This window comes from Ammospiza caudacuta, chromosome 8 (genome assembly GCF_027887145.1).
Source record: "Ammospiza caudacuta isolate bAmmCau1 chromosome 8, bAmmCau1.pri, whole genome shotgun sequence".
NCBI classification, from domain to species: domain Eukaryota; kingdom Metazoa; phylum Chordata; class Aves; order Passeriformes; family Passerellidae; genus Ammospiza; species Ammospiza caudacuta.
In genome coordinates this window covers 8,359,119-8,387,015 of record NC_080600.1, presented here as the reverse complement: position 1 = coordinate 8,387,015, position 27,897 = coordinate 8,359,119, and the positions used below count along the sequence as shown (strand labels likewise).

Genomic DNA, 27,897 nt, shown 5'->3' with positions numbered 1-27,897 from the left:
GTATAAAGTGAAAATGATGCTGTAATAACACCTTTCGATTCTCAAACCTCTAGTTGCATTGATTAAAAGAACTCTTTGAAGTTGTTGAGTTAGGAAAGAATATAATTAAATCTGAAAGGAGATGAGGGTGACTATCAAAAGTAATGCTGTATGAAATGTTGTACAAAAATTTTCTTGTATGGATGTAAAATCCTGCCAAGGGTCAATGAAATTAAAATGGTAGAAAGGGGAGAGAAATTTCATTTGCAAAATGCTACTTCACGAAGCCCTGAGCAGCTTAAAAGCTATAGGTGCTGCATGCAATTACTAACAACTGTGTTTTCTTTGTATTCTTTTCAGGAGGCAAGAAGCAGGCTGACATTGTGTTTTTACTGGATGGCTCCATCAATCTGGGGAGAGATAACTTCCAAGAAGTCCTCCAGTTTGTCTACTCCGTGGTGGATGCCATTTACAGGGATGGCGACTCTATCCAGGTAGGGCTGGCCCAGTACAACTCAGATGTCACTGATGAGTTTTTCCTCAAGGACCACTCCACCAAAGCTCAGATTTTAGACGCTATCAACAAAGTCATCTACAAAGGCGGGCGGGTGGCGAACACCGGCGCAGCCATCAAGCACATCCAGGAGAGGCACTTTGTGAAGGAGGCCGGCAGCAGGATTGACCAGAGGGTGCCCCAGATCGCCTTCATCGTCACAGGTGGGAAGTCTACGGATGATGGGCCGAGGGCATCCGTGGAAATCACGCAGAAAGGCGTCAAGGTGTTCGCAGTCGGAGTGAGGAACATCGACCTGAAGGAAGTCAGCCTGCTGGCCAGTGAGAGCGCCATGAGTTTCAGAGCAGCCACAGCCCAGGAGCTGTCAGAGCTGAATGAGCAGGTGCTGGTCACGCTGGAAGCTGCCATGGAGGAGAGATTGTGCCCAGGAACAACAGATGTGACAAGAGGTAAGGACAATCCCTTCATGACGTTCTCAGGAATTTTAATGTCCAGTGTGTTTTGTTGGACTTGTCTGTCTTACTCTTGTACTTTGCCTATGGCCTGAGGTGCAGGATGGGCTCATTTCTCCTCCAGGAATCTGATGGAGGCTGCAAACTTTTGGTACAAGAGCTGCCTGTCCGTGGCCTTCAGCCCGTGAATGACTGGAGTAACATCACCACAGAGGTGCCACCATGGTGGAACTCATTTCAGATGTGACAGCCAGGCACTAAATCACTGGCCTCCTACCACCACATTTAGCCTTTGGACTAAATCCCACTTTGGACTTTCTCACAGGGACATGATACCAGTATTATCTTGACAGACCAACTTGTTTCTTTGCCAAAATGAAAAAGGATGGCCCTTGTTTCCCCTCCCTGTGTCTATTACAATATAATTGGAATTTTTGGCCATCCAGGCATGCATGGTATGCTGGAAATCACAGAATCATAGAATTCTAGTATAGTTTGAGTTGGAGGGCACCCCAAATACCATCTCATTTCAACTTCCCTGCCATGAAACACCTCCCACTATCTCAGGTTGCTCCAAGCCCTGTCTAACCTGGCCTTGAACACTTCCAGGGATGGGGCTGCCACAGCTTCTCTGGGCAACCACTGCCAGGGCCTGCCCACCCTGATATCTAAGAATTTCTTCCCAATATCCCTTCTAACCCTGCCCTCTGGCAGTGGGAAGCCATTTCCCCTGCTGTCACTCCAGGATCTTGTCCAAATCCTATGTCCAGCTCTCTTATAACCCCTTTAGACAGTGGAGGGGAAAACCAGGGAATTTCCCTTGCCAGATCATCCAGGATGCCCACCTTATCTCATGACAGGTATATGAGGAAAAACCAGGGCACGAGTGGTTGTAGTTCAAGGTAAAATTGCCTTAAGAAGGAATCCCATGATTTGGCTACTTCAGAAGCCAAGCAGGGGAATTGTGGTGAGTAAGTGAGCTGGTATTGCTGTCGGATCAGGCTCCCAGCAGCTGGTTTTACTTACTACATTGCAGCCAGTCCTACTCCCAGCACAGCTGATCATGCCTCAGCCCTCTGACTTTAAGCAGAGGCGTCTCCTAAACCTCTGGAGAAATGGAAAGATAGGCACAACAGCCCTGAGCTGAGCAGCAGCTCCAGCTGGGAAGAAAAACTGAGTGCTGGGAAAAGCAAACCACTGCTGGTGGTATTAACTTATCTCTAGTGTGGTTAAGATATTAACCAGGCTAATACCAAAGAGAATCCAAACAACTCCCTGTGATTGTCTGAGTGTCACTTCCAGCACAGGCAGAAGGTGCACACTGTACAACTACTGACAGGTTTCCATGTGCTGGAGAGAGAGAAAAGCAGTCTTAGCTGCCTGATGAAAATGCAAATTTCTCTTGGACTTGGTTTAGGCAGCTCGTCCCAGTGCTAAAATTAAATAAAGAAAATTAATGAAACGCAAGTTTTCCCAGGTTGTCACTGCTATGGTGAAAGGAAACAGAAGGCACTTGTGCAGCAAGTGGTGTCAGTTCTTGTTGCAGTGTCCTCATTAACTGCTAAAAGAATAATTAGAAATTGAAAACCAATCATTGCATTGCTCCATGATGCTCTTCTCTCTATCTTCCCCTTTCAGACTGTGACCTAGAAGTGATAATTGGCTTCGATGTCAGTGATGTTGGGCCCGGCCAGAGCATCTTCACTTCTCAGCGAGCCCTGGAGTCCAGAGTGGAGTCTGTGCTGAACAGGATAACACAGATGCAGAAGATCAGCTGCACTGGCAACCAGGCACCCAATGTCAGGGTGGCCATCATGGCCCAGGCCCAGGGGGGACCCGTGGAGGGGCTGGATTTCTCCGAGTACCGGCCCGAGCTCTTGGAGAGGTTCCTGGACATGCGGACCCGCGGGCCCTACTACCTCAGGGCAGACACACTGAGGTCCTACCTGAGCAAATTCCGCTCCTCACCCGCTGGCAGCACCAAGGTGAGCCAGGGCCAAGGCCTCTGGGGTGGTACTGGCCAGCTGGCTTCTGGTGTCCTTTAGTTGGTAAAGAAACTCTAAATTAATAATAATTTTTAAAAAATTAAATTGAATTTATTCACCATAAATGTAGTCACTTAACCCTACTTGCTTGCAGCAATCTCCCTGCATTGCCAAGGTCCTGACAATTGATGAGCATCACTGCAGCCAGTTCCCACAATCACTGCTTAGCTGCAAATTATTTCTCTCCAGATATTTCCTGTGTTGTTCTCTAGCAACACCTGCATGATGCACAGGAACGGGAAGGTACAGGAATCTGACACAGGAATGCAGAGCTTCATGGCCTGGAAAAGGTGTAAAAGTCCCCTCACCTTCTCTCATATGAAGCATTGGAAAAAGGCGTTTCAGGTTGCATGATGATTGTGTTTCACACCTGAAGTATTCTGGGTCCTGACAGAAATTTGTTTCTCTCCCAGGTCATAATCCATTTTACTGATGGTGTAGATGAGCCAATAAGTCAGCTGGAGGCTGCTTCGTCTACTTTACACTCAGAAGGTAACTTTTTTTGCTCTTCCAGGCAGTGATTATAGTCCATGTTAACATGTAGCCCATTTTACCACCACTTCTCCTAAATCCATCTGCTTTTGATAGTAAGAGCTATGGATTTTGTGAGCTCTACATGCACTTGCTGTTCTTCATTGCCTTCCTGTGATGTTTTACCTGCCTGCTGCCACCTAAACATGTGGGCAACTTACACTGGATGTGTCTGAAGAAGCTTGTTCTCTATTGAAAAGGAGAAATCAAAGATGTGGATGTGGATATCACAGGGGAGGGTGATAACACACGGTTAGCACCTCTCCCCATCACAAAACCCCCTCTGCTTCTCCCTGCCAGGAGTCAATGCTCTCATCTTCGTCGGGCTGGACCGAGTGGCCAACTTTGACAGAGTGATGCAGCTGGAGTTTGGCCGTGGCTTCACCTACAACAGGCCACTCAGAGTTAATCTGCTGGACCTGGACTTTGAGCTGGCAGAGCAGCTTGTAAGTAACTTGGCACGGGCAGTGCTGCCTTGTAATGATGGAGGGGAGCCCACGGCTGGATGTCCTGCGGGGCTGAGCCGTGGCTGGATTGCACCCTCTTGGCTCTGCTCCTCTCCCCTCCCTGCCTCACGTCAGCTCCTTTCACGGATGCCACAGCAAACAAAGTTCAGAGCAGATCACAGTCTCTTCCCACTCCTGAAGAAACCCTTCTCCAGCCAAGGCTTTAGGTCAAATGGGATGGGATCAGATGCCATCAAAAGCTGCAGTGCCAAAAACCCGCCCTCTGCTTGTGTTTACACTGTTGGTTTTTTTAGCCTTACAGTAATGGCCTGTCATGCCTGGTCAGTGCTAAACCTCTTGTAGAAGCCTTGCTTTCGAGGTTTCTTTCGCTGATCTCATGCACTGCCTGTATTTTAGACATGCTTTTAAGAAGTGTAGGAGTCACCCTCTAAGTCCCTTCCAACCTAACCCATTCCATGATGCTTTCCTCTTCATAGATTTACTTCTTTCCCAATGCATAGTCCCTCTTGAGTGTTGGGTTAATTTGCTGTCAGCCTCAGTATGTCCAGTTCCTCCCAACTTCTCAGCTGCTACCAGCACGATTGAGCTCCTTTTCCAGTAGATTTAATAAGATTGGGTTTAACCACTGCTCCCTGTGGTAGCCTTGCTGGGCCCTTCCCCACAAATCAAAGTGCAGCCCCTTGTGAGTGAGCCTTCGGTTTTGGGATAAGAGTTGGTCCTCAGCCCCTCCCCAGGTAATTCAGCCCAGAAAAATCCTTCCAAAACGTAAATGTGCAAAGCTGGCAGGAAACGTTTGCAGCCAGCAATGTACTTGGCAATGAAAGTGATTTTTTTACCTCTTTTTTCTGTTGGATGATGTAAAACCAAGCTGTGGTTTCTCTGAGTCCATATAATTCTTTTTAATCTTTTTTTTTTCCTTTACTGTGTGCTTGCAAATCGTTCTCAGCCAGTGGGTTGCTGCTGAGCTGCTCACTGCAGCGACTTTCTCATGGCCTGCTCCACAGCCTGGATCTTTTCCTTTGGAGATGGGATTTCTCTCTTCAGTGACAGGCACAGCTCTGGGGACTGATGTCCTACTACGTGCACTCCTGCCCCACACATTTTCTGTTTAAACCCTTCCCTCTGATGTCCAAATCAGCTGTTGGGACTCTGGCAGGTTTCTAACGCTTTCATTTCCCATTTTTCCTGCAGGACAACATCGCAGAGAGGACGTGCTGCAAGGTCCCCTGCAAGTGCTCAGGGCAGAGAGGGGACAGAGGTGTGCCAGGCCCTATAGGACCAAAGGTTTGTCACTCCATCTGGGGATGAGGGCTCCCTGTGCACAGGAACCTGCTGGTGATGTGCAGGTCCTGTAGTTGCAGTGGATGATGTTAATGGGGAGATCAGCTCCATTTACTCTGCCTCCCTTTGAAAACTGATCCTGGGACATGCAGAGCAATTGAAGGCTGCTCTTCTTCCCTTTCCCCACAGCCTCAGTGCTGCAAAACATCCAAGAGGGCAGGGATAAACATCTGGAAAGACAGGGTGAAACATCCTGTGAAACAATTTAGGGACATCAAAAGATTATATCTCTCATTAACACATATGACCAAGCAGCTGCTTTGTCCTTATCTAAGAAAACCTTGGATATCAATCACAGAACTATGAAGGGAGTTAATAATTTTCTTTGTTGTTTTCTAGGGTGTCACAGGGGATCTTGGCTACGGAGGCTACCCTGGTGATGAAGGAGGACCGGTGAGTGACTGCCCCTGTTCCAATGGGAACCTCACCATTGTCAAGTGTTTGGAGGTGTTTCCACTAAATGAAAAGCCTCCAAACTTTTTTTCCTGATGGGAATGTGGATGTGGGTTAGAAGAGGCAGCAGAACTCTGAGTTTCCCACACCTGACATGCTGAGTTGCTGGTCCCAGCTTCTCCTGAGAGAAAGTCAGTAGGGAGCTTCTCGAGAGCTGGAGAAGGATAATTAGGGAATAACTCCCATTATTTGATGTGACCCATCTCTGTGCTATTCCCAAGGCAAATAAAATCCTCAACTTCATCAAATCTGCAGGCTATGCCAAAGTTATCCACACCACCTGCAGCTGGAAGATTTGAGCTAGTCCAAAAGCGGAACCAAGAGTGATGTTCCTACCCCTCACCTGGCAGACAATGTGAATCCCATGAATTCTTACCAGCACTCTTCATCCAAACTCTGCATGAATCCCACGTCAGCCCTGGAATAAACATCCCTGCATGCATCACTCCCAAGGGCTGAAGCTGAGGCCAAGGGGCTGACAGAGCTCATAGCTTTTCCAACAGCACAGGCAGGGGCCAAAGTCTGCTGTGAGACATCCCGTGCCAGGCAATGCTTTCCTGGGGCTTGAAGGTCAGGATGGGATTAGACATCTGTGCAGAGCTCTGAGGGCTTCATCTTGTCATTTTGGTTTTGGAAGAGAAGCTTCACAAAGCTCTTTCACAGCTGAGGGACTGGGAAGGATGTTTCTCTCGATGGTGATGAAGACTTGCAGTTGGTCTCTACATGAGGAATGTTGTAGTGATGGTGGGGTGGCCAGACAAAACCTGCTGCTCCTGTGCCTCCAAGCCACCTCCTGTGGCAGGCAGCTACATAAACAGGCTTAGCAGGCAACTCCTGACTTGTTTTTTCCCCTCTATGCACCAGGGTGAGCGTGGACCACCGGGTGCGAATGGGACACAAGGTTTCCAGGGATGCCCCGGGCACAGAGGAACAAAGGTATGTGTGGAACAAGCCTGCAAAGAGCAGACCCAGAGTCCAGGGGTTGGGAGTCCCCCAGGGGTAACTCCTGCTGCTTCAGGGAATCACACTTGAGTGGTTGTGTCCACCTGGCCAGACACCAGGGCTTTCAGAGGCTGCTGTGGCTTTGGTGTTGCTGTGAAGAGCAAAAAGGCAGCCCAGAGAGCCAGGCTCAATCCACAGACAAGGATGATCTATCCTCTGCAGTCTGGCTCTGGGGGAAAGGTTTGGGAAGGGATGGATGTGCGTATCTTGGCACAGGGCTGGGACAGTGAGTGGGTGGAACTCTGCTGCTGGGGAACAGGGAGACAAGTGAGCCATGGCTGGGGCTTTGAAGAGGAACCTTGAGCTAATGCTCCAGGACAGCAGCTGCACCCCATGCCAGAAAAGGTGGTGAAACATATAATGGGAAGTACTGAAATTAAGGGGATGTTTCCTACCATTTGCTCTGACTACATGATCCTCTGGCAGGGAGAAAAGGAATGCATGAACCAAGCCCATTAGCTGAGCTACTGAGTTTCATTAAAAATCTGTTCAGCCTTGGACAAAGGCACTAAGTCTGGCTCTGGATTAACATAAAAATGGGTGCAGGGAGAAATGAAAGTCAGTGAAGGAAGAGTTGTGGCTGAGGAGTGAGATATTTTATTGGATCAGCTGGATTAACTCCCATGCCCCACATATTTTATCTTGGCACAAGTGTTGGGGAGGCAGCTGAAGACAAACATTGACATAGGAGAAATTAGGGAAAGTGCTGTCCTGGTCATGGCTCTGGGTCTGCCACCAAGCCCACAGTGAGCTGGACAAAAGTGGAGTAACTCTCTTTTTTATCTCCTCAGGGTTCTCGGGGATTCCCAGGAGAGAAGGTAGGGAGCCATTTCCTCATGCCACAGCAGTGGATAAGAGTGTGTGGCACATCAGTATCCCCCTCCCCATTCCCCTTCCTCTCAGTGAGCATTTGCCCCTTGCCTCCCTTCCACAGGGTGAACTGGGAGAAATGGGTCTGGATGGCATTGATGGAGAAGAGGTCAGTAATTTTAATTGTTTTTCTCTTAATGACTTGATGCTTCAGTCAAGTGTCTAAAAAGCACCTTGGAAGTGGCAAATATTCTAAAATATTTTTCTTTTTTTTAGGGAGACAAGGGTTTGCCTGGCTCCTCTGGAGAGAAGGGATATTCTGGCAGGAGGGTAAGATTTAATCTCTTTTACAGTGGAGCTAAATGATGGTGTAGTTGTGGATTTGGGCCAGGGGAGGGTGGAAAACCATTTTGTTCCCCTCAGGGCTGAGGGCTGGGCAGAGATGCTTTCCACAAGCAAGAGTTGCTCTTCCTAACTCTCCACCTCTTCCCACAGGGAGATAAGGGAGTCAAGGGAGAACGAGGGGAACGAGGCGACCGCGGGCTCCGTGGAGATCCGGTAAATACTGCTCAGGCATCTCCTTGATTTTCCACCCACTTCCCACTGATCCTGGGCTCATCAGAGAGGGGGGCTCTGGCCTATTAAATGCTGTTTGACAGTGGCAGGCCCCATGACAGAGCAAGGACTCAGAGTTGACGCATGAGTACCATGTTATACCAATCCATCAATCACTGCTTTGCTATATTAAAATTCCCCTTCCTCTTCTTCTTTAGTATTACTTCTCAGTTGAAAAGCTGTGTCTGTCTGAAAACACCAGCAATACCTGATCTATTTCCGTCAAAAAAGGGAAAAAAATACAAGAAAAGTTGGTTCTCAGCTCTAGCTGAGAACTCTCTCAGTTTATGAGATTTGATTTTCATGTCCCACTTACACAGATGTTTCTCATTGCTCTGTTGCTTTCAGGGAGATTCAGGAGCTGATAATACTCAACGGGGCCCCAGAGGACAAAAGGGTGAAATTGGACCGATGGTAAAATTTCTTTGTTTTCTTTGTGTTGTTTTTTGGTTTTTACAGCAGAATGGGCCAAAGAATGGGAGAAAAAGGGATGCTGCCAAAAAGATGCAAGTTCCTTAAACTCATTGTGCCTTGTCAGATGGAATATTCTTTTCCACTAGAAAATGTTGTTGATTTGGGACCAAAACTTTCTCTGGGAAGATGTCAGTTTAGAAGATGTTTTGTGTAAAAAGCACCTTTTAAATTTTTTTTATTATTTTACAATGCCTTTTTGGGATATTGCCTCTGAAAAGAACTTGGAAATTACCTTTGTAAGTTCTCATGAGTCATATACAAAAGCAGAGAACTGATTAGATTACACCAAATCTAAACCTCCTGATTCACCTGAATCAAGAAAAAAAACCCCACACACTCCTTGGAAAATTTCAAACCCCATCTGTTTTTACATCAGCTGACAATAAAAAATGCACTTAATTTGTCAGAAGGCATTTCCCAAAGAATAGGAATGTTGACTTCTGCTGGCTCAGGAACTTGATGGAAAGTCTCTGCGAGTTGTTAGAAGGATTCCCACCAAAGGCAGGACTTTTAACTTGTGTGAAAGCATGAAAGGAGCCATTTTTTGTGAACTGAATCTCTTTTCCCAGTGCCTGCTCATCTCAGGGCTCTCACTTGAGTTTTGTTTTTCCCCTAGGGAGATCCTGGACCGGCAGGGCCGGAGGGCCAAAACGGTGAAGCGGGGAGGAATGTGAGTAGAGTTGCCAGACCTCCAGTCAGCAAGGCCCAAGCTTAGATTGACCATAACTTTTCCCCTCCTTCCTTTCCATGTATTTTGATTCAAACAAACAGCAGGAATTCAACTTCAAAACCCAACAAGCCATCCCCTCAACAATAAGAAAAAAAAAAAATCTCAAAAGGAAAATGCCTCCTGGCTTCCTGGCTTGTTGTAGAGACTTTAAAAGTCAAATTTATTCCCATGCAAACAACTCAGTGCTCAGATCAGTGGCATTACATATGATTTATGTATGAGGCCAGGTTGGATAGTGCTTGGGGAAGGTGTCCTTGCCCATGGCAAGAGGTTGGAATTAGATGGTCTTGAAGGTCCCTTCAATTCCAAACCAGTCTGTGATTCCATTATATGCATCTGCATTTGGCTGCTGGTTTTGGAAAGGCAAAAATCAATCTGGAGCAGGGATGTCTGGGATGTGTTCCCTGCTGCGTGTCCCTCCTGTCCCAGGGATGGTGACACACTTCTGACATGCTTGAGGGAGCAGCTCACCTACGTGGGAGATGTGAGGTGGGAGAAAACATGCCCAAGTCTGATTTAAGAGATCTGACCACGTGGATTTCCCTCTCTCTTTCCCCCAGTAGTTTAAAACAGCCAAATGTAATTTTTGGACTGTAAGAAGCATTGATAAGAAGTATTTATATAAAAGTAATAGGGAAAGGTGTACTTAGATATTAGATCAACAAGCCTCATTGTTCCTTCCTTTGCAGGGCATGGCAGGACGAAGGGGGCCCATAGGAGTAAAGGTAGGTGGTGATGGGACAGCACATGGGGCTCCTGCCACACCATGGGCCAGGCAGCCTCAGCACCCAGAGGGATGTGCCAGGAGAAGGCAAATGCAGGCTCTGCTTGATCCTCTCTGCCTCCTCTCTCCTCCAAATTTCCCAACTCCTCCTCAGGCTCATCTCCCTGTATGCTCCTTGCTGGACTTGGTGCAGAACCAGCTGTCCACGTGCCTGCCTGTCTCCCACAGCATTCCCTGGTCAAATGTTTTGTCCCTGTGTGCGGCTGGAGCAGTGTAACAGAGCCAAGGAATGATGGTTGATGGCCATCAATTGCAGGAGGCAAATTGCCCCCACCATCACTGTGCTTATTGTCTGCTATCACCATATCTTGGAAAAAAAACAAAACAAGGAGAAAGCCTGACTGAAAATCCATTCTTACCTGCTCTTTGTGCAGCTGTGGATGCCCTGATCTCTCCCTTCCCATGGTGCTGACCACATCTAACCTGCCCTGTGCTGGACTTGGTGCAGAACCAGCTGTCCACGTGCCTGCCTGTCTCCCACAGCATTCCCTGGTCAAATGTTTTGTCCCTGTGTGCGGCTGGAGCAGTGTAACAGAGCCAAGGAATGATGGTTGATGGCCATCAATTGCAGGAGGCAAATTGCCCCCACCATCACTGTGCTTATTGTCTGCTATCACCATATCTTGGAAAAAAAACAAAACAAGGAGAAAGCCTGACTGAAAATCCATTCTTACCTGCTCTTTGTGCAGCTGTGGATGCCCTGATCTCTCCCTTCCCATGGTGCTGACCACATCTAACCTGCCCTGTGCTGTTTTGTACTTGCAGGGCACCAAGGGCGCGCCCGGCCAGCCAGGGCCAGCTGGAGAACAAGGCATGCGAGGGCCACAGGTCAGTGAGGGCACAGCAGAGGGAAGGCCTTGCCTCATGGTGCTGGGTGTTACCTCATCACAGCCACTTCCCCAGAGACCCTCACCCACAAAGGCTGTTGGGATTTGGGTATTTTTGGGTGTGCTGTGGCCTGGCTGTCCTGCCTGCCACTGTGTTCACACCAGCCAAGGTGTGACGTGTTTGCGAAGCATCCCTCAGACACTGCAGAATTTGCTCCCCCTTGGATCTTGGTATGTTTCTGCCCACATGTGCTGACAGCCTCTCTTTTCTTCCCACACAGGGTCCCCCTGGCCAGGTTGGCACACCAGGCATCAGAGGAGAGCAGGGTGTCCCTGGACCCAGGGTAATCCTTCTGCTGCTTCCCAGACATTGGCCCAACTAAGCTGTTGTTGAACTAATAAGATTCCAATGTGTCTTCACATTCCCCTCTCCTAGGGCTCCAGCTCTGCTCTAATCTCTTTTAACACTCTCTTCCAGCATGATTCTCCTCTCAACTTATGCTTAGGACTTCTTGATGAAGAGTTACAGAAGAGAAAGAGCTAAAAGCAACCACAGAGGGGTCAGGAATTCAGTGTTTGGCTCATTATTGCAATTTTAGTTAAAGGGGATCCCTGAGTGACTGGTGGGGCATCTCTGTGATGTTTCATCCTCTGAAGCCAGAGCACGACCATCTCACATGCCTGCAGGGGCCACCCCATGTATCTATTTCTCCCTCCTGCTGCATTCCTCAGCCACATCCTTTGACACAAAGCCACATTGCATTTCCCCACCCTCAGCATGATTTTCCCCCTCCTGCTTTCCTGTGGGTGTTCTCTTAGGGACAATATAAATTGCTGCTGGCATTTGCACTGAAATGAGCTGGACCTCCAGCTCCTCCCAAACATGAAGCAGACTTCTGAATTTCCTGAGGTGTTTTAAGAGACACCAGCCCAAGTAGTCAGTACATGATTTCTAGGGTCATCCAGTTCCCTAGTTCCAGGCACCCGGGTTTCCCTGAACGTTTCCAACATGCCTCTTCCCGTTTCCATTCCAGGCTGGGAGTGGACCTCCAGGACCCCCAGGAGACCGTGGCAGGATTGGTCCTCTGGGAAGGAAGGTATGTCTTCAGGAGCACTGGGCACCAGCAACTAAAACTGCATTGAAAAGCTGCTGGATTTTGCATGGGCTTAAAGAAACACATGAGGTGAACCTCTTGGGCTTGCAGTGTGGGCAGAAGCAACTCAGTGCTCATTGTCTCATGAGGCTCCCATTTCAGTGAACAGAAAGGCAAAAGTCGCTGAGCAACTGAGATTCCCAATGAACTTTCCTGGGCAGATTCTCAGAAAATGCCCATGTGGGAAGGTTTTAACTTTCCTGAAACCACCAAAGGTCCCACTAAAGAGTATGCACGTGGCAGCATTTTGGGCTGTGCAGGTCCGGTCGTGCCTTTCTGCTACAAGGAGGGCTGAAGACTGCTCTGTGAGAGGAAACCAGTGTTGATGGGGTGGGGAAGGCTCAGAGCAGCCTGGATTTTCAGAACATGCTTTAACAGATGCTCCTGTTTTTAGGGTGAGCCTGGAGACCCTGGACCCAAAGGGCCGAACGGACAGCCAGGCCCACGAGGAGAGATGGTGAGTGTGGCCATGCCCTCCCACCTCTAAGGACACTTAAGGAATTTTAAGGAACATTTAAGAGTTTCACAAAGCCCTGTGGCTTCAGTGGGTTCTTTCTATTGGTGCTGCTGGACCTGTGGGGATTAAGTTATTCATTTTCATATTCATGACTCTGGCTTTCCAATTTTAGGGTGATGATGGACGAGATGGAATTGGTGGCCCAGGTCCTAAAGGCAGGAAGGTAGGTGTATGCTCAGCATTCCCACCTCCTCAAGGTGGGAAGGAAGGACAAGGAAGAACCCAATATCTCCAGCACAGATGGATGAGGGAATTTTCTAGAACATATCCAAATTAACCTTTCTGTTGTTTCAGGGAGAACGTGGCTTCGTAGGTTATGCAGGGCCAAAGGTAGGTGCAGCACATGAGCTGTGCATTTATTTTCCAAGCAATTTTCCATGGGCCTGTGCAGGTTTAGAGCTGCTGTTTGTGGTTTTCCCCTCCTAGGGTGGACCTGGTGACCGTGGTGTTGCTGGAGGCCCCGGCCCCAAAGGAAACAGAGGCCGCAGAGTAAGTTGGACCGTGGTACAAATTTTCCCTTCTGCATGAATGCCCTGAAAGATGGACACTTCCTCCAAGTGTTCCTGGGAGTCCTCCTGCAGATGTTCATGGAGGGGATTTCTCTGCTCTCTTTTTCCAGGGAGATGCAGGAGTACCTGGGATAGCCGGTCAGAAAGGAGAGATTGGATACCCTGGGCCATCTGTAAGTGTTCATTGCATTGCTGATTGGCTTCATGTAATGGTCCCTGTGGGTGCCAGGGGTTGAAAAATAAGTCCATCACTGTCTCCTGCTGATTTCAAGTTGAGGAAATCCCTCCTTATTTGTGTTGGATGTGTCTCCATAAATTTTTAAGCAGCTGTTTATCGCTGACAAATATTTACCCTTCCTCAAACCAAAGGAAAAACTCAAGGGACATGCTCTTACCTGGCATTAGGAATTCCCCATGGCAATATGCCCCTTAAAATTCCTTCTAGGAGATTCTCATCTCTTTATCATTCACCACCCCATTCAGGATAGGGCCATGGCCAAATCTGGCTGGCACAAGGCTTCCTAGAAAGGCCAAGGTGGCTGGGCTTGCTTTGCATGTGAACCTGGAGCATCATAACTCATAGAATGGTTTGGGTTGGGAGGGACCCTAAAGACCATCCAGTTCCAACCTCCCTTTTGGGTTTGGCCTCAGCTAGGTTTGCTCCTCACACAGAAGAGGCCTGCACTCTGTTGCTGGAAACACAGCTGAAAACAGACAGATTTTCCCATGCCTCAGTAGTTATTCTGACAGGTTTCATAAGGCACCCTGGAGATACACTTTGCACTCAACTTCTCTTCCTTCTTTGAAACAGGGCCTTAAAGGCGAGAAAGGAGAATCCAGAGATGTAAGTGTGGCACAATTTCACTCTTATTTTGAAACACCCCTGGGTTGGCTGTGTGACATATCTCTCTCCCCCCCTTTCTTTATCTCCTTAAGCAATGTGCGCTGGTGCGGAACATCAAAGACAAATGCCGTGAGTACCTCCTCAGTGCCTTGCTGAGCCCCCCTCTCTCTACCCTTATTTGCCCATCATGTTACAAGAATGCCACTGACCAAGCTGTCCTTTTCTCTCCATCTTTTCCGCAGCTTGCTGCTATGGTAAGTCTCATTCAGTCCTTTAAACCCCAGGGTGGCTGCATGTTGGTCTCCCCATGTATGGATGATTTACCCCTGCTGAGGACATTGTCCCTGCATCCTGACAGCTGCTTGAGGCATGACTTGTTCCCAATGCCCATTCCCAACAGGTCCCAAGGAGTGCCCTGTCTTCCCAACCGAGCTGGCCTTTGCTATTGACACCTCCTCGGGCGTTGTGAGGGAGGTTTTCAACAGGATGAAGCAAACCGTGCTCAGAGTGGTCAACAACTTGACCATTGCTGAGAGCAACTGTCCCCGGGGGGCACGGGTGGCCCTGGTCACCTACAACAACGAGGTCACCACCGAGATCCGCTTTGCTGACGCCAGGAAGAAATCCAGCCTCCTGCAGCAGATCCAAAACTTCCAGGCAACGCTGACCACGAAGCCGCGCAGCCTGGAGACCGCCATGTCCTTTGTGGCCAGGAACACCTTCAAGCGTGCCCGCAGTGGCTTCCTGATGAGGAAGGTGGCTGTCTTCTTCAGCAACGGGGACACCAGGGCGTCCCCACAGCTCAACGATGCAGTGCTGAAGCTCTACGACGCCGGGGTTGTGCCGGTGTTCCTCACCAGCAGGCAGGATGCAGTGCTTACCAGAGCTCTGGAGGTTGGGCTCCTTCACCCTTTCTTTATTTTCTGCTCGTGCCCTCGGTCTGGTTTCATGGTGTTGGATGCCACAAGCATTTGAAGCTTGGCTTTCAAAGGCTTCTCATATGTGGAAGGCTGGCCAAAGTCATTAATCTATTAGGAGATAAACACTAATTTTGTAATCCCCACAGCACATGCTGGGAAATGCTAGTGAGACCACTCCTTTCCCAGGCCATGGCTCCAGTGTGGGATGAAACAGAAGGAAAAGTCTGAGAGAAAGGCAAAGGGTGGGAAGGTGGGAGTACATTAGCTTTGCTGGCAGAGGGAGAGTGGACAGACAGCCGGGAAAAAGCCCTAGATAAACTCACTGAGCACTGGTTCAAGTGGTCCCTTTTCTTGGAGTTTATGGCTCTAAACTGAAATCGGGAACACGAGGCTCCTCCAAAAGGGATCACCAAGAGCACTGTGCTGAGCAGAGAATTCCTCAGAGCTGAGAGCAGCAGAAGGCAGTGTTACTGACTCTGTGTCTTTCTGTTTCCATCTCACCAGATCAACAACACGGCAGTCGGTCACGCCATTGTTCTTCCAACCAGCGGCGGTCAGCTGAATCAAACCATTCAGAGGCTTTTGACTTGTCACATTTGTTTGGGTAAACATCCAATTTCTCCTCTAGACAGTTCCAAATCCTTCTGGCCAGGCAGCAGTGGCTTGTAAGAAGGGAAGCCCAACTTGGGAGTCAGCCCTTCTGTTGATGGATACAAGGGATTCTTGGGTTGAGCGGAAAACATTGGCATTGTGAATGCTGTTTGCTGGGCGTACTCCACTTTGTAAAGAGAAGCTCCTTTTTTGTCTGGTTGCCACTTTTACAGCCCAGATACTGATAGCTAAGTGCTCTAAAAATGGCCTTCTGCCACTTATGACAGAGTGCTTCAGGGATCCCCTTGGATAAAGGAACACATTAAAAAATACTGAACACATAACTGAATGTGTTGTGGGATGAAATTACTTTGGTATCCAGTAATGGGACCAGTGAATTTCCAGGGCTTGATGGTATTTCATGTGACACAGGAGATGTTTACAGTGATGAAGGAGGACTGTGTTTGGGTCCTGCAGGTGAAACCAACCCCCTGTGTTTCTTCCCCAGATGTGTGCGACCCAGATCCCAGATGTGCTGGAACTGGCCAGAGACCTTCCTTCCGAGACAGAAGGGCAGCCCCCACTGACGTGGACACAGACATAGCCTTCATCCTGGACAGCTCCGAGTCCACCACCCCCCTGCAGTTCAGCGAGATGAAAAAATACATTTCCCACATTGTAACCAACCTGGAAATCAGCTCAGAGCCAAAAGTATCCCAGCACCACGCCAGAGTGGCTGTTCTCCAGCAAGCTCCTTACGAACACGAAATCAACTCAAGCTTCCCACCAGTGAAAACTGAGTTCTCACTAACTGATTATGCATCCAAAGAGAAGATAACTAATTACCTCCACAACCAAATGACCCAGCTGCATGGCACGAGGGCTCTGGGAAGTGCAATTGAACACACAATCGCTCATGTCTTTGAAAGCGTGCCAAGCCCTCGGGATCTAAAAGTCATCGTTCTGATGATGACTGGAAAAGTGAACAAAAGAGAACTCGAGCACCTGCAGAGGGCTGTCATCAGAGCAAAATGCAAAGGGTACTTCTTTGTTATCTTGGGCATTGGCAGGAAGGTGAATGCCAAGAACATCTACAGCCTCGCCAGCGAGCCCAACGACGTGTTCTTCAAGCTGGTTGATAAACCAGGAGAGCTCCATGAAGAGCCCTTGCTGCGTTTTGGGACACTGCTGCCATCCTTCATCAGAAGTAAGTGCAACATCCTTGCAGCCCAAGTGTCATGGAAGGGGCAACACATGGCCTCTGAAAGGTTTTTAGCAGTAGGACCCACTGAAGTTAGTCTCTTTTTTTATGGTTTGTACTGTTTGGTGCAATTTGGGCTACTCATACTTTACCAATTTGAGTATGTCTGGGTTTTGCTCATTCTGGCCTCCCCATCCCCTTCCATGTTATCTACCAAGTAGAGTTTGCACTTCAGGGTGCTTTGCCTTGGTCTCCATGGGCTCACCTGTGGGTTCTGATCTCATCCCACCTGGCTTGTCTCTCACATAGATCCCACTGAGGCCCTTTGCAGCACTTCCTTGGAGCTGCTTCAAAAACCAGCAGATCTTTCTTCCCAACTTCACCATAAACATCATGTCCAGCAGGCCCTTGGCTGGCTCAGGCTGAAATCTGGAGTTTCTCTATGCAGATTGAATGACCAGATGTACAGGATTCTTTGCTCAGGGATAAATAAAGCTGCTATACTTGGGATGTGCTGACTGTACCTCGAAAATCTACATCTCAGCTTATCTAGAGAACCCTGGCTGGAGCTCCAGATCCTAAACACACCCATCCAGCAAGGATAAGAAGTAGAACTTTTTAGGAAATCTAGTTTTTAGCAAAAATTCCTGAAAACCAGATTAATGGGCTGATATACCACAGATTCAGGAATTTCTTGCACTAAATAGAAAGCAAACATCTGGAAATAAATGTTTAGGTTATCTCAGTTTACTTTTTCCATTTACTGCTTACAGCAGTCCTGGAAATTTCTAACTCTTGATTACCTGTGTGGTTGGAAGTGTCCTGTTACAAGAAATGTGTTTATAAGTGACAGACTCAGGCAAACAGCCCTCTTGTAGTTAAGGCCCTTGTGTTTGTAGGCTGCAATAACAAATCTCCCAGCCCAGGATGTTGCAGTAACTAAACATCAAGCAAGAAAAGGAAATTAATTTCCTTTTTTTTTTGGTTTTAGTTTTTTTGTTTCTTTTTAATTAAGAAGAAATAAATGTAATGTGTTGGTGGTGGGTATGAACCATCCTCAGCTCCAGTATTTAATGTCTCTCTTCATCTCCAGGTGAATATGCTTTCTACCTGTCTCCAGAGATAAGGAAACAGTGTGAGTGGCTCCAGAATGGTCAGCAAGTCCAGGGCCAGCACCCCGTGCTCGTTGGGCAGAAAGCAGTGTGAGTAATGCTTTGGGGAAAAGGAAAGAAAAAACAACTTCACTTTCAAAAATCAGGATTGTCTTTTAATTAATATAATTCTAATAGTATTTCAATTAATATTACTGGTTCCCTCAGTGCTGTGTCAAAAGACCAACAGAGATATCTTATAGAGAAGGGATGATGTATAAGTTTAAATTTGGGGTAAATTCCGTATTTACACATGCTTAAAAATATGAAGGAGATATATGTTGACTTTGATTGTGTAGGTCAGAAATTCCAGAAATTACTATGAATTTGGGGCTTTCTGCTCCAAACGTTATTTTCAGAGGCTGGGCTGCCCTGGGTTATCTGATACACAGAACCCAGCACAGCACCCATGCTAATATTTTCTGAAGAGAAGTGAAAGCCTGTTGTCACCCAGACTCACTGGTGGCACAGAGCTGTGCTGGCTTTAGAAGGCCAAGCCCCTTGAAATCAGGCACGCTGCAGATCTGTCTGAGTTCACTTTTTTCAGAAAATCACAGAACAGTTTGGGTTGGAAGGAGCCTTAAAGAACATCTTCCAACCCCTCGCCACGGGCAGGGACACCTTTACTAGGAACACATTTCACTGCTTGGATCTAAGCACTTTTCACTCACTGTGGGCAAATCTAAAGCTGACAAAGACTCTCGACCTCAGGTGGGTTCCTGCCAGTGGTTTTTACACCAACTCACCTCCATTTCCAAAATTCTGCCCAGGTTCGTGGCTCCCAACGCGACCTCCAGCCGCGCCTTCCCTGCCAGCACCACGGTCAGCACCACCATCAAGCCAGCGGCGAGTGCCCAAGCCAGAACCACTCCTGCCAGCACCACGGCCCAGGCCAGAGCCCCCGAGACCACCCCAGCCAGCTCTGTGGCCCAGGGGAACGCCACAGCCCAGGGAACAGCCAGTGCCACCACCAGCCACAGCAAAGCCAGCGGCCGGGCTGCCACCACCAACGCCACAGGCACCGCGGCTGGCGGCAGGAGGAGACACAGCGGTATGTGAGCAGCTCTTCCCGTGTGGGCAGGGCTGAACCACAGCAGGCTGTGGCTCTTCTTCCCCCTGAGAGGATTATTCCTGTGGGAAATGTCACCCAGAGGGCAAATTTCGGTTTTAGGTATAAATCGGGAAGACTGTGCTGGGGCATTGCCAACTTGTGTTAAGAATTGTGTGCAAAAATGGGTGCTCCTAGGCAAAACACAAGCAGGAATAATCCATCGAGCTACAGAGAGCTTCTCTCTCTAGTGACTCACTCTAGTGGCTCATTTGTTTCCATGATTTCCTTGGAGCGTTGCCCCTTGGCCAAGTTTTGCTACTGATGGTGGTTCATATAATGGCATTGTTTGAGCTCGCAGCTAATAGGAATTGTTAGTTCATCAATGGATCAGTGTGTGGAGACCTGTTTGGGAACACCAAGCCTCTTTCATGTGGGCACAGTTCATAAAAAGGGATATTTTTGCAAGGGGGTACAGGCAGATCTGCACTAGCTGAGCAAGGATCAAAAAATGTGTTCAAAAAAATGTGTCAAAAAATCAAAAAAGCACAGGGAAGCTCATCCAGTCACTGATGGCAAGTCCCCGCATAAATAATAAGCAAAAAGCAATAAATAAAAGCAATCAGCTTTTGCAAGGCTAATGCTTTTATCAGCTTGAGGGGAATAAACTTTTCTGGGTGTTTCTTGCCCCACCAGTGCTTCAAACAGTGTTTATAAAGGTCTCATCCAGTGATCTGCCAGAGTAGGAAAACTTTCCATAACAACTTCTTTGATCTGTTAAGGTTATCATCCCTGCAAGTGCTCAAGACCAGGGCTTGGAGCAACCTGGTGTAGGGGAAGGTGTCCCTGCCCATGGCATGGAGGTTGGAAAGAGATGGTCTTGAAGGTCCCTTCCAGCCCAAACCAGTCTGTGATTTTATGTTCACTCTTAGGCAGGCTTGGCGTGAAAATCTTCAGCAGCACAGTGAATCCATTGCACCCTAGAGAAGGAAGGATACGACCGGGCACATTTACAGTAGTTGGGAAAGTGCTGGGAATTTCAAGCTGTGAGAATCTTGGGGGAAAAAAGTCTTTGATTTGCTAGGTTGCAACAGATTATTAAAGATAAATAAACCACTTGGTGAATCATCTGAGCTATGGAAAACAAAGCCTCCCCTGCAGGGGCATTTGAGACAGCCAAGTGCCAGCCTGGCTTGCACTTGCCATGGAAAGAAGATTCTGCAGCACTGAGGCACTTCTTCCTTGAGATCTTTTCCCTCTTCACTCACTGCCTGGTGTCCCTTCTGAATCTGATTCTGATTCTGATTCTGATTCTGATTCTGATTCTGCCCTGCAGCAAAGACCCACGACATCCAGATCACAGATGTCACTGAGAGCAGTGCCAGGCTGCGCTGGGCCAGCCCTGAGCCCCACAGCACCTTTGATGTCACTGTCACCTTGGCACAGGACCACTCCCTCGTGCAGAGGCAAAACCTGACCGGCACCGAGCACGTCATCCGGGGGCTCCGGAGCGGGCAGAAATACGCTGTTGTCATCACTGGCTCCCAAAAATCCCAGCACAAAGTAACCTACACAGGGTCGTTCAGCACGAGTAAGTGACTCTCAGAAACATGTGGGCATTTATTTTGTTTCATTAAGTGGGCACAAAAAGTGGGAGGGGAAAAAAAATATAGGGATCGGGAATAAGTTGGTACTAGCAATCCCAACGTGGCAAATGTGTTTCTTTGAAAAATGGGAGTTTGCACTTCAGTGGGGTTAAATCAGCACAGAATGTGGGATAATTAAAGGCAGTCCCAGAGCGGGTTTGTTACATGCTGGAGGGTTTGTACATCGGTGCAAAAGGTCTTGGTGGGGGCCCAGCCTGCACTACTGCAATTAATAATGAGTCAAACTGGTAAACTCAGTCCAGCCTGATTTCAAAATAAGCAAGAAAAGCTGCTTTCCTAATAGCCAGTTCCATGGCTACTGATCTGCTTCCCACACTACCCAGAAAAACCCACAAAGAGGAGATGAAAGGGAAGGTTTAGTCCCTTGGGGATTCAAACTCCATGTGTGCACATCCATCACCAAACTCTCTGCCATGGCCAAAAGTTGCTAAGACACAGCCAATGTTTTTTTTAATACAGTTGGCACAGAGGTGACTTGGCTTGGTGATGTGAAGTTTGTGCTGGTCCTGCCAGTGCCGTGTCTGGCTTCCTCTGGCACTTCCAAGACAATTCCAGTGCCCATGGAGAGCCTTTCCTCTGGCTTCAGTGGGTTTGGACCAGTCCCTCGCCTTCACAAGCAATTAACATGCCCACAAAAATGTTGAGAAAAGACATCAGTGGGTAGAAGTAACATTTGCATGTGATGAATTGGAGCTCCCAATGCCCAGAGAAGCTGCTTTTCCCATGGAACAAACCTTGAATGGGAATAAATGGAGTAGGCAGTGGTGGCAAGCTGTGACCTGGACACTGAGTAGGATTGTCCCCTTTAGCCCCACCCAAACCATGCACTAAAGAAAAGCAAATCCAGCCCTTCCCATAGCTGCAGACCCCTCCATGGAATATTCTTCACCTGTGACAATCCTCACCATAGAGGGACGTGAGGCCTGATGGGAGGAGTGTGCTCCAAGAGAGCCATGAGGGAACAAGAGAGTACAGATCCATCATGGATTGGCTCCATGGCGGGGATGCCATTGTTGTTCTGCCATCTCCAAGGCCAGGAGACCAAAGCTATAGTGGCTCTAGAGAGGCCACATCCAGCATCCCTGTCGATGCTGTGGGGTGAGTGGGGCCATCCAAAGCAGCCCCATGGGGCCCTGAGGATGCTCCTCTGTGGTGATCCCCGAGGATGAGCTCAAGCAGAGCCACTGGGGAGGGAAGACAATCCCATCCTAGCACAGCCAGGCATCTGGGGATTGCTCCTCCCATCAGCTGCCTCCAATAAGCATTTCTCCTATGTCTGTGCTGGGCTAAACAGATCCAGACCTGGCCCCTGTGCTGGAGCTGGGGCTGGGGGTTGTTTGTGACTGTCCTGAGGGTGCTGCTGCTGCTCCCTCCCCCTGAGTGACCCTCTGCCTCTCCCCACAGAGACCCAGGCGCAGGCCCAGGTGTCCCTGGCCAACATGATGCTCAACACTGAGCCACTGGAAGGGCCTGAGAGTGGTGAGTGTGGGGGTTTGCTGGGCTGGGGGCTCTCACAGTGCCACTAACACCAAGGGATCTGAGCATGGCCCTGGTGACACCCTTGGCAGCACGGGCCAGAGCCCTGCAGTGGGGTCTCTGCCTCTTTTCGTGGCTTTGGGTGACATCAAGCTGATCACACCAGTGCTGTCACACACCATCAGTGCCACAACCCCTCCTCCAAGGGCCTGGAAGGGCTCTCAGCCTTCACCCAGCAGCACAGCCACTGCAGCCACACCAACAATGGCTCTGCAATCATCGCTACCATGTTTTCCTTCAGACATTCTGCTTGTGCTGGGGCTCATTTTCTTCACAGAGTGGTCTGAGAGCACAGGGAAATCACAGGGAAATGCAGCCAGGAGCTGTGGAGCTGCTGTGGAGCTCTGGCTGCTGCTGGTGTTGAGTGGGATGAGCATGGATCTCAGTCATGCCTGGCTGGTGGCACCACTGGAGCTTTGTGCAGCAGAGGGGCCAAGGGCTTGTGCTGGACCAGCTCGTTTCTCCTTCCTGCATGACCCATCATCCTTCTCTTCCCGTGTCATTTGGCCCCCTTTCCCTGCCACTGCCATCCCCCTCATCGCCCCTTGTTCCCAGCAGGGGACAAGCACCCCCTGCCTTTGTTTAACCCCTTGTTTAACCCCTTGTTTAACCCCCTGGCACCAGCCCTTGGCAAACCAGGTGTGTGGGCTTCTCCTGCCCCAGGGAAAAGGGATGTGCTGAGTGCTTTGCTCTGCACCTCCACACAGACCTCTCCATCTCAGCTTCATTTGCAGCAAACACCTCTGCCTGAGGATTTATGGCAGCCAGCGATCTGGGGGGGGCATTCCCCAAGGATGCTCATCCAAAGGTTTTTAATGGGATGAAGACTATAAAAATGGCAGGGAATTGGGGATGGGTTTAGCTGAGCCTCCTCTAGTTCATGGGAGACGCCCATGTGTAAATCTTCAGAGAGATTTTGGAGTAAACCCTACACTCTGCCCTCCTTGTATGGGTAAAATAGCATGGATGGCCCAGCAAAGCTAATAAAAACTCTGGGATTTGGACCTAAATTGTCATTTTTGGGGCAGGAAAGGAACGTATGTTTAAGTGTTCATTGAGCTTTCACATATGCCTGGTGCAACTTGCTTTTAGAGATAAACACACTTAGGGACTAGAAGTCACTGCCAAGACAAAGAGCTTTTAAAAGAGGGTGGGGGGATTTGTGTGAGGGCACCAGTGGGGAGTAAGGGGTTCCCACTATGCTGCTCCAAGGATCTGGGGTTTGAATCTGTGACAAAACCAAAGCAAGAAGAGGTAAACTGGAGGCTGAGGAAGGTTTGCATCCAGAAAAACACACGAGAGGGAAATGCCACCAGTCCTGAACCAGACTTTATTTTTCCTTTTTCCCCCCCTCTTTTCAGTCTCTTTGCTTTTTCAGCTTTTAACCCCCTCAGGATCACTTAACCTTTGCACCTTTTGCCATGCAGATTGGCCAGACCCTTGCTTGCTGGACTTTGACATGGGCATGCAGTGCAAGGACTATCAGATTGTGTGGTTCTTTGACTCCAAACACAAGTTCTGCAGCCAGGGTTGGTATGGTGGCTGTGGAGGTAATGCCAATAGATTTGAGACCGAAGCTGAGTGCTATAACAAATGCTTAAAGCCATGTAAGTACCCCATGAGGATTCACCCTTTTGCATTTTGTCCTATTGTCAAATGATGTTTGGATCAGAGGGAAAACACCATTTAAAATCCAAACCCGTGCGCTTTTTCCTCCTCCAGCAGCAGATGAGAAAGCCATGCAGCAGCCACCCCTTGAGAAAAGATTCTCATCAGGTAACACACACCCCCCCCCCCAAAAAAATGAATCATCACAAACAAAGCAAACCCATTCTTCCACCCTGACCATTTCACAGCATGCATCCAAGCCTGTCCAGCCCCAGACCAAAAGTAGCACAGATTTAGTTTTCACTTGCTCCTTCACACCACCATGCCCTTCCATCTGCTTTGCATGAGCCAGTCACTTTGCATGTGTGTTGCCCCACCAGGATGTGCTGTGCTGGCACAGCCTGGGTGGCAGAGCTCCCTGGATTTCACCAGGGACCTGGGGTTGCTGAACTGGAGCCTGGCATGGTCCCAAACCTGTTTGTGTTATCTCTGTGCGACCAAGAAGTGCCACCCCTCTGCTGGAATGCAGAGAATTCCCAACATTTCACTGCCTGGAACCAAAACACCTGATGGAAAGTGACTCCATGGGGCTTGGGCATTGCATGGAGACGTTTTCCTCCATCACCAAAAGAGAAAAGCCAAGCGTGAGGGGGGAGCCTGTGGGAAAATGGCGATGCCCTCCTCTCCTCAAGGATTTTCTGAGGTTAAGGGGTTATGTTTGCAAACCTCTTTAAGACCTGGGAAGGGAGAAAAGGCTTGAAATCACCTGTGTTGGTTCAGCCAGGGGTTGGGATGGGAACAGAGCCCAGAAAATCCTTATCAGAGCAACCTCCCCCTCCCAGAGGTGCTTTAGGGCCCTTTGTGGAGCTGGGAGGGAAACCAAGGAGTGAAGACAGCTCTGGTACCTAGAGGCAGGGCTTTAGTCCTTGCAGTGGCATGGCAGGGTTTGAAAAGGCAAATTACAGGCCTTTCCACCTCATTCGACTTTCTTAGGTTCATTTTAGGATCCTTAAATGTATTTGGGAATTTTTGTCTCTGGCAAAGATGCGCAGGCAAGGAGGAGGCGGCCACCACCAGCCACAGAGATGCCTGGGGTGGCCAAAGGGGATTTCAAGGTGCTTTGGGGATGCAAATAGGCACCATGGCTCCTCTGGCTGTAGTCTGAGCACTTTGCTGCCAGAGGAAGCAGCTCACAGCTTCACTCCAGAGCAGGATTCCTCCTTGGGAGAGGAAATCCCTGATGAGGATTTCTCTGGAGGGCAGGAGTTTCTGCTAGCCCTGTCCCACAGGCCAGCCCCTTCTGATCTCTGTCACATGCTTTGATGATGTTTCCAGCAACTGTTTCTGAGGCTAAAGTGATATTTCATCAACTTGGCACTGCTCTGCCCTGGGCACAGAGTCAAGGAAAGCAGCCTTGGGTCCCTGGAGGGATGTTCAGGTCTCTGCCCGCTGCGCTCTGCTCACTTTATTCCCTTTCCATTTTTTGCAAAGCCAGAGCTGGAATCCACATGAAAAATGGACACAGGACTTCAGGGCAGCTCAGCTTTTGAGGTGCTCAGGCTCTGGGTTCAGTCCTCAGCAGGTGCAACAATGAGAAATTAGTTGAGCTCCCAAACTTTAAGGCACTTTGGGTGCAAAAACGTGCACCAAACCCATTTCCCTTTGGAAGCCTTTCAAATGCTGTTATCCCCTTTAATTAAGGACTTTTTATAGATCATTTTTCATGTGTAGATGTGGAACATGAGGCATAGTTTAGTGGTGGGCTTGGCAGTGCTGGGCTCAAGGGTCTTAGAGGACTTTTCCAACCTTAATGGTTCTATGGTTTTATTTTTTAATTGTTAATAACTTTTTCACCATGACAAAAGTAACTCTTAAGTGTAACTAAGGAGCCCAGGCACACATTTTCTCTGTGGGATGACTTAAAACCCTGTCTCTCCCCATCTTTTCAACCTCCTACAGCTTAAAACACATTTTAACTCCCTAGTTCTTGCTCTCCATCGATTCTTGGAAAATTTTGGGGAAGATTTGTTTCATTTCAGACTGAAAGAGGGGCAAATTAGGTCATATACACAAAAGAAATCCTTCTGTTTTGATTAGTGTTTGGATTTCATTCTTGTGCAGGGTTTGGGGAAGAGTCATTCCTGTGTTCACATCTGCTAGATTTCAGTGTTTTGGAAAGTGGGGAAGAAAGGAGATGTCTTTGGAAAAAGAAAATCTGAATATAAAAAAGGCAAAGAGCTTGCCAAAGGCATGGGGAAGCTTTAGGCTGTAGGAACCCAAAAGCAAAGCTGAACTGGAAGGTCAATACTGATTTCTGACTCCCCCTTACCTGTGGTGTTTAGGCTGTGCTGAGCAGAGGTGGCATAAGCTCCTTCTCCTTTCCTGTGTGAAGGGAGGTGTGTGACCTGATGGCAAATCAGTGGCTGATATCAGATATTTTTTAAATTTTATTTTTTAAAAAGTATTAAAAAAATAATGTGGCGATTTCATTTTGCCACAATCCAAGCGCTCTGTTGTTTTGTCCCCTGCTAACCCAGCCAGGGATGCAAGATGCAGTGTGGTGCACCCAGGAGCATCTTCACGTGGAAAATTTCTCTTTTAAGTGAAGCCAGTCATTCTGGTGGTGCCAGTACTTCTTGCCTTGCAGCCCAGCCAGTCCTCTCCCAGTTCTGAGACTGCCAGCTGATTTCCTACAGATCCAAAGGATTTGCAGACAACCACTGCCATGCATCACTCCTCCTTCATCACTCCTGGATGCATGGCAGCAGCACAGGAGACAAACAAACTGGTGACCTCCAGGGAAAGAGGTTCTCTTTGCAACCACTTACCCCTGTTGCTCCTGGTTTTCCCCACAGTGATGGATGTCTGCCGGCTGCAGAAGGACGAGGGCACCTGCAGGAACTTTGTGCTCAAGTGGTACTACGACCCCGAGACCAAGAGCTGCGCCCGCTTCTGGTACGGCGGCTGCGGCGGCAACGACAACAGGTTCAACACGCAGAAAGAATGTGAAAAACTCTGCACCCCTGGTAAGAGAGCCAGCCACATCCCTGGCATCCCCCCTCTGCTGCTCCCGGCTGTTTATCTTCCTTTAAAATCCTGCATCAAAACCTTATTTGTTCCTTCTTTCCCCACCAGGAGCCATCAACCCCGGCGCGGTGACGGCGATGGGGACATAGAGCCAGGGGCCGGCCAACACTTACCTCTGAGACAGCATCACCTTTGCCACCTTGCCCCTATAGAAGCTAAGGGTATAGACAACCTTGCACTGTAATATTTCATGCTTTTAACTCCCAGGCAAACCCCGAGGAGAGGGTTTTGCTGCATGACCTATCAATATGGTGCTAAACTGTTTGTGGACTGAGTGCTACACGTGCCCGGGTTATATTGTATAGCTTCAACATTGCCAAATATTTACCCAAGTGCAGATTGTTATTGTCTCTCAACATGTCTTCTAAATTAGCCCTTTTTCCCCCCAATTCTGGCTGTCTGCCTATACAAGGCATCACAAAAATGAGTCAAAAAAAATCAAATCATAATAATTTCACTGCAACTTGATACCTGCTTGCTTTTATCCTTCTCATAACTGAGTGTAACTTTACAGGGGAAGCCTTTTTGTAAGAGAGTGGCTGATTCTGATAAAAAATTGGTTCCATTTCCACTCTTCCTCTTTTTTTTTTCTCCTTTTGCTGGATTCAGTCTCAGACTACATCTCTTGTATGCATTTGTACCACATGTGGCCAACCGAACTAGCAAGGAAAAGGAAGCAAAGTTTCCAAATGCAAATGCACTGCTGGGACCAAGGCCTCAGTTAACAAATCTTTAAATTGTGGTGTAGGATGCCTCTGGCGTTCTTCTGATGTTGTATGTTTTATAAAATACAAAGCAAAGCAGTCTGGGGAAGGGGAGCAGTGGGAGGGAGGGGGGGTTTTATTTTTATTGTGGATTCTGTGTCAGGAAGTCTATACAAAGAACTTTTAAATAAAGTCTAATGGAGGTTTTGAGAAACTTGTGGATTTGTCTTTGTTAAAGCCAGTGTGGGCATCAATGGAATAATTTTCCAGGGTCTGGAAAGCAATTATTTGGGCGGGGGTGAAATCCCACTGTTCCTCAAAGGGAGGATAAATGTA

At 48.4% G+C, this 27,897-nt stretch overlaps 1 protein-coding gene across 1 annotated transcript in view; it reads left to right on the top strand.

Annotated features, from left to right (window-relative positions):
* Positions 1 to 27,670, top strand: part of COL6A3 (collagen type VI alpha 3 chain) — a 57,906-nt gene extending 30,236 nt beyond the window's left edge. Inside the window, exons 10-45 of the mRNA XM_058809227.1 lie at positions 340 to 942; positions 2,584 to 2,930; positions 3,404 to 3,482; positions 3,822 to 3,967; positions 5,180 to 5,272; positions 5,669 to 5,722; positions 6,647 to 6,718; positions 7,576 to 7,602; positions 7,719 to 7,763; positions 7,871 to 7,924; positions 8,090 to 8,152; positions 8,558 to 8,623; positions 9,300 to 9,353; positions 10,103 to 10,138; positions 10,963 to 11,025; positions 11,306 to 11,368; positions 12,059 to 12,121; positions 12,573 to 12,635; positions 12,808 to 12,858; positions 12,990 to 13,025; positions 13,122 to 13,184; positions 13,315 to 13,377; positions 14,016 to 14,048; positions 14,141 to 14,177; positions 14,291 to 14,302; positions 14,449 to 14,942; positions 15,473 to 15,572; positions 16,068 to 16,766; positions 17,854 to 17,962; positions 18,682 to 18,962; positions 20,296 to 20,550; positions 22,031 to 22,105; positions 23,590 to 23,769; positions 23,885 to 23,938; positions 26,626 to 26,796; positions 26,906 to 27,670. Coding sequence (XP_058665210.1) covers positions 340 to 942; positions 2,584 to 2,930; positions 3,404 to 3,482; positions 3,822 to 3,967; positions 5,180 to 5,272; positions 5,669 to 5,722; positions 6,647 to 6,718; positions 7,576 to 7,602; positions 7,719 to 7,763; positions 7,871 to 7,924; positions 8,090 to 8,152; positions 8,558 to 8,623; positions 9,300 to 9,353; positions 10,103 to 10,138; positions 10,963 to 11,025; positions 11,306 to 11,368; positions 12,059 to 12,121; positions 12,573 to 12,635; positions 12,808 to 12,858; positions 12,990 to 13,025; positions 13,122 to 13,184; positions 13,315 to 13,377; positions 14,016 to 14,048; positions 14,141 to 14,177; positions 14,291 to 14,302; positions 14,449 to 14,942; positions 15,473 to 15,572; positions 16,068 to 16,766; positions 17,854 to 17,962; positions 18,682 to 18,962; positions 20,296 to 20,550; positions 22,031 to 22,105; positions 23,590 to 23,769; positions 23,885 to 23,938; positions 26,626 to 26,796; positions 26,906 to 26,946 — 4,745 coding nt within the window. The 3' untranslated portion in view covers positions 26,947 to 27,670. The remainder of the gene's footprint in view (positions 1 to 339; positions 943 to 2,583; positions 2,931 to 3,403; positions 3,483 to 3,821; positions 3,968 to 5,179; positions 5,273 to 5,668; positions 5,723 to 6,646; positions 6,719 to 7,575; positions 7,603 to 7,718; positions 7,764 to 7,870; positions 7,925 to 8,089; positions 8,153 to 8,557; positions 8,624 to 9,299; positions 9,354 to 10,102; positions 10,139 to 10,962; positions 11,026 to 11,305; positions 11,369 to 12,058; positions 12,122 to 12,572; positions 12,636 to 12,807; positions 12,859 to 12,989; positions 13,026 to 13,121; positions 13,185 to 13,314; positions 13,378 to 14,015; positions 14,049 to 14,140; positions 14,178 to 14,290; positions 14,303 to 14,448; positions 14,943 to 15,472; positions 15,573 to 16,067; positions 16,767 to 17,853; positions 17,963 to 18,681; positions 18,963 to 20,295; positions 20,551 to 22,030; positions 22,106 to 23,589; positions 23,770 to 23,884; positions 23,939 to 26,625; positions 26,797 to 26,905) is intronic.
* Positions 27,671 to 27,897: the final 227 nt, after the last annotated feature.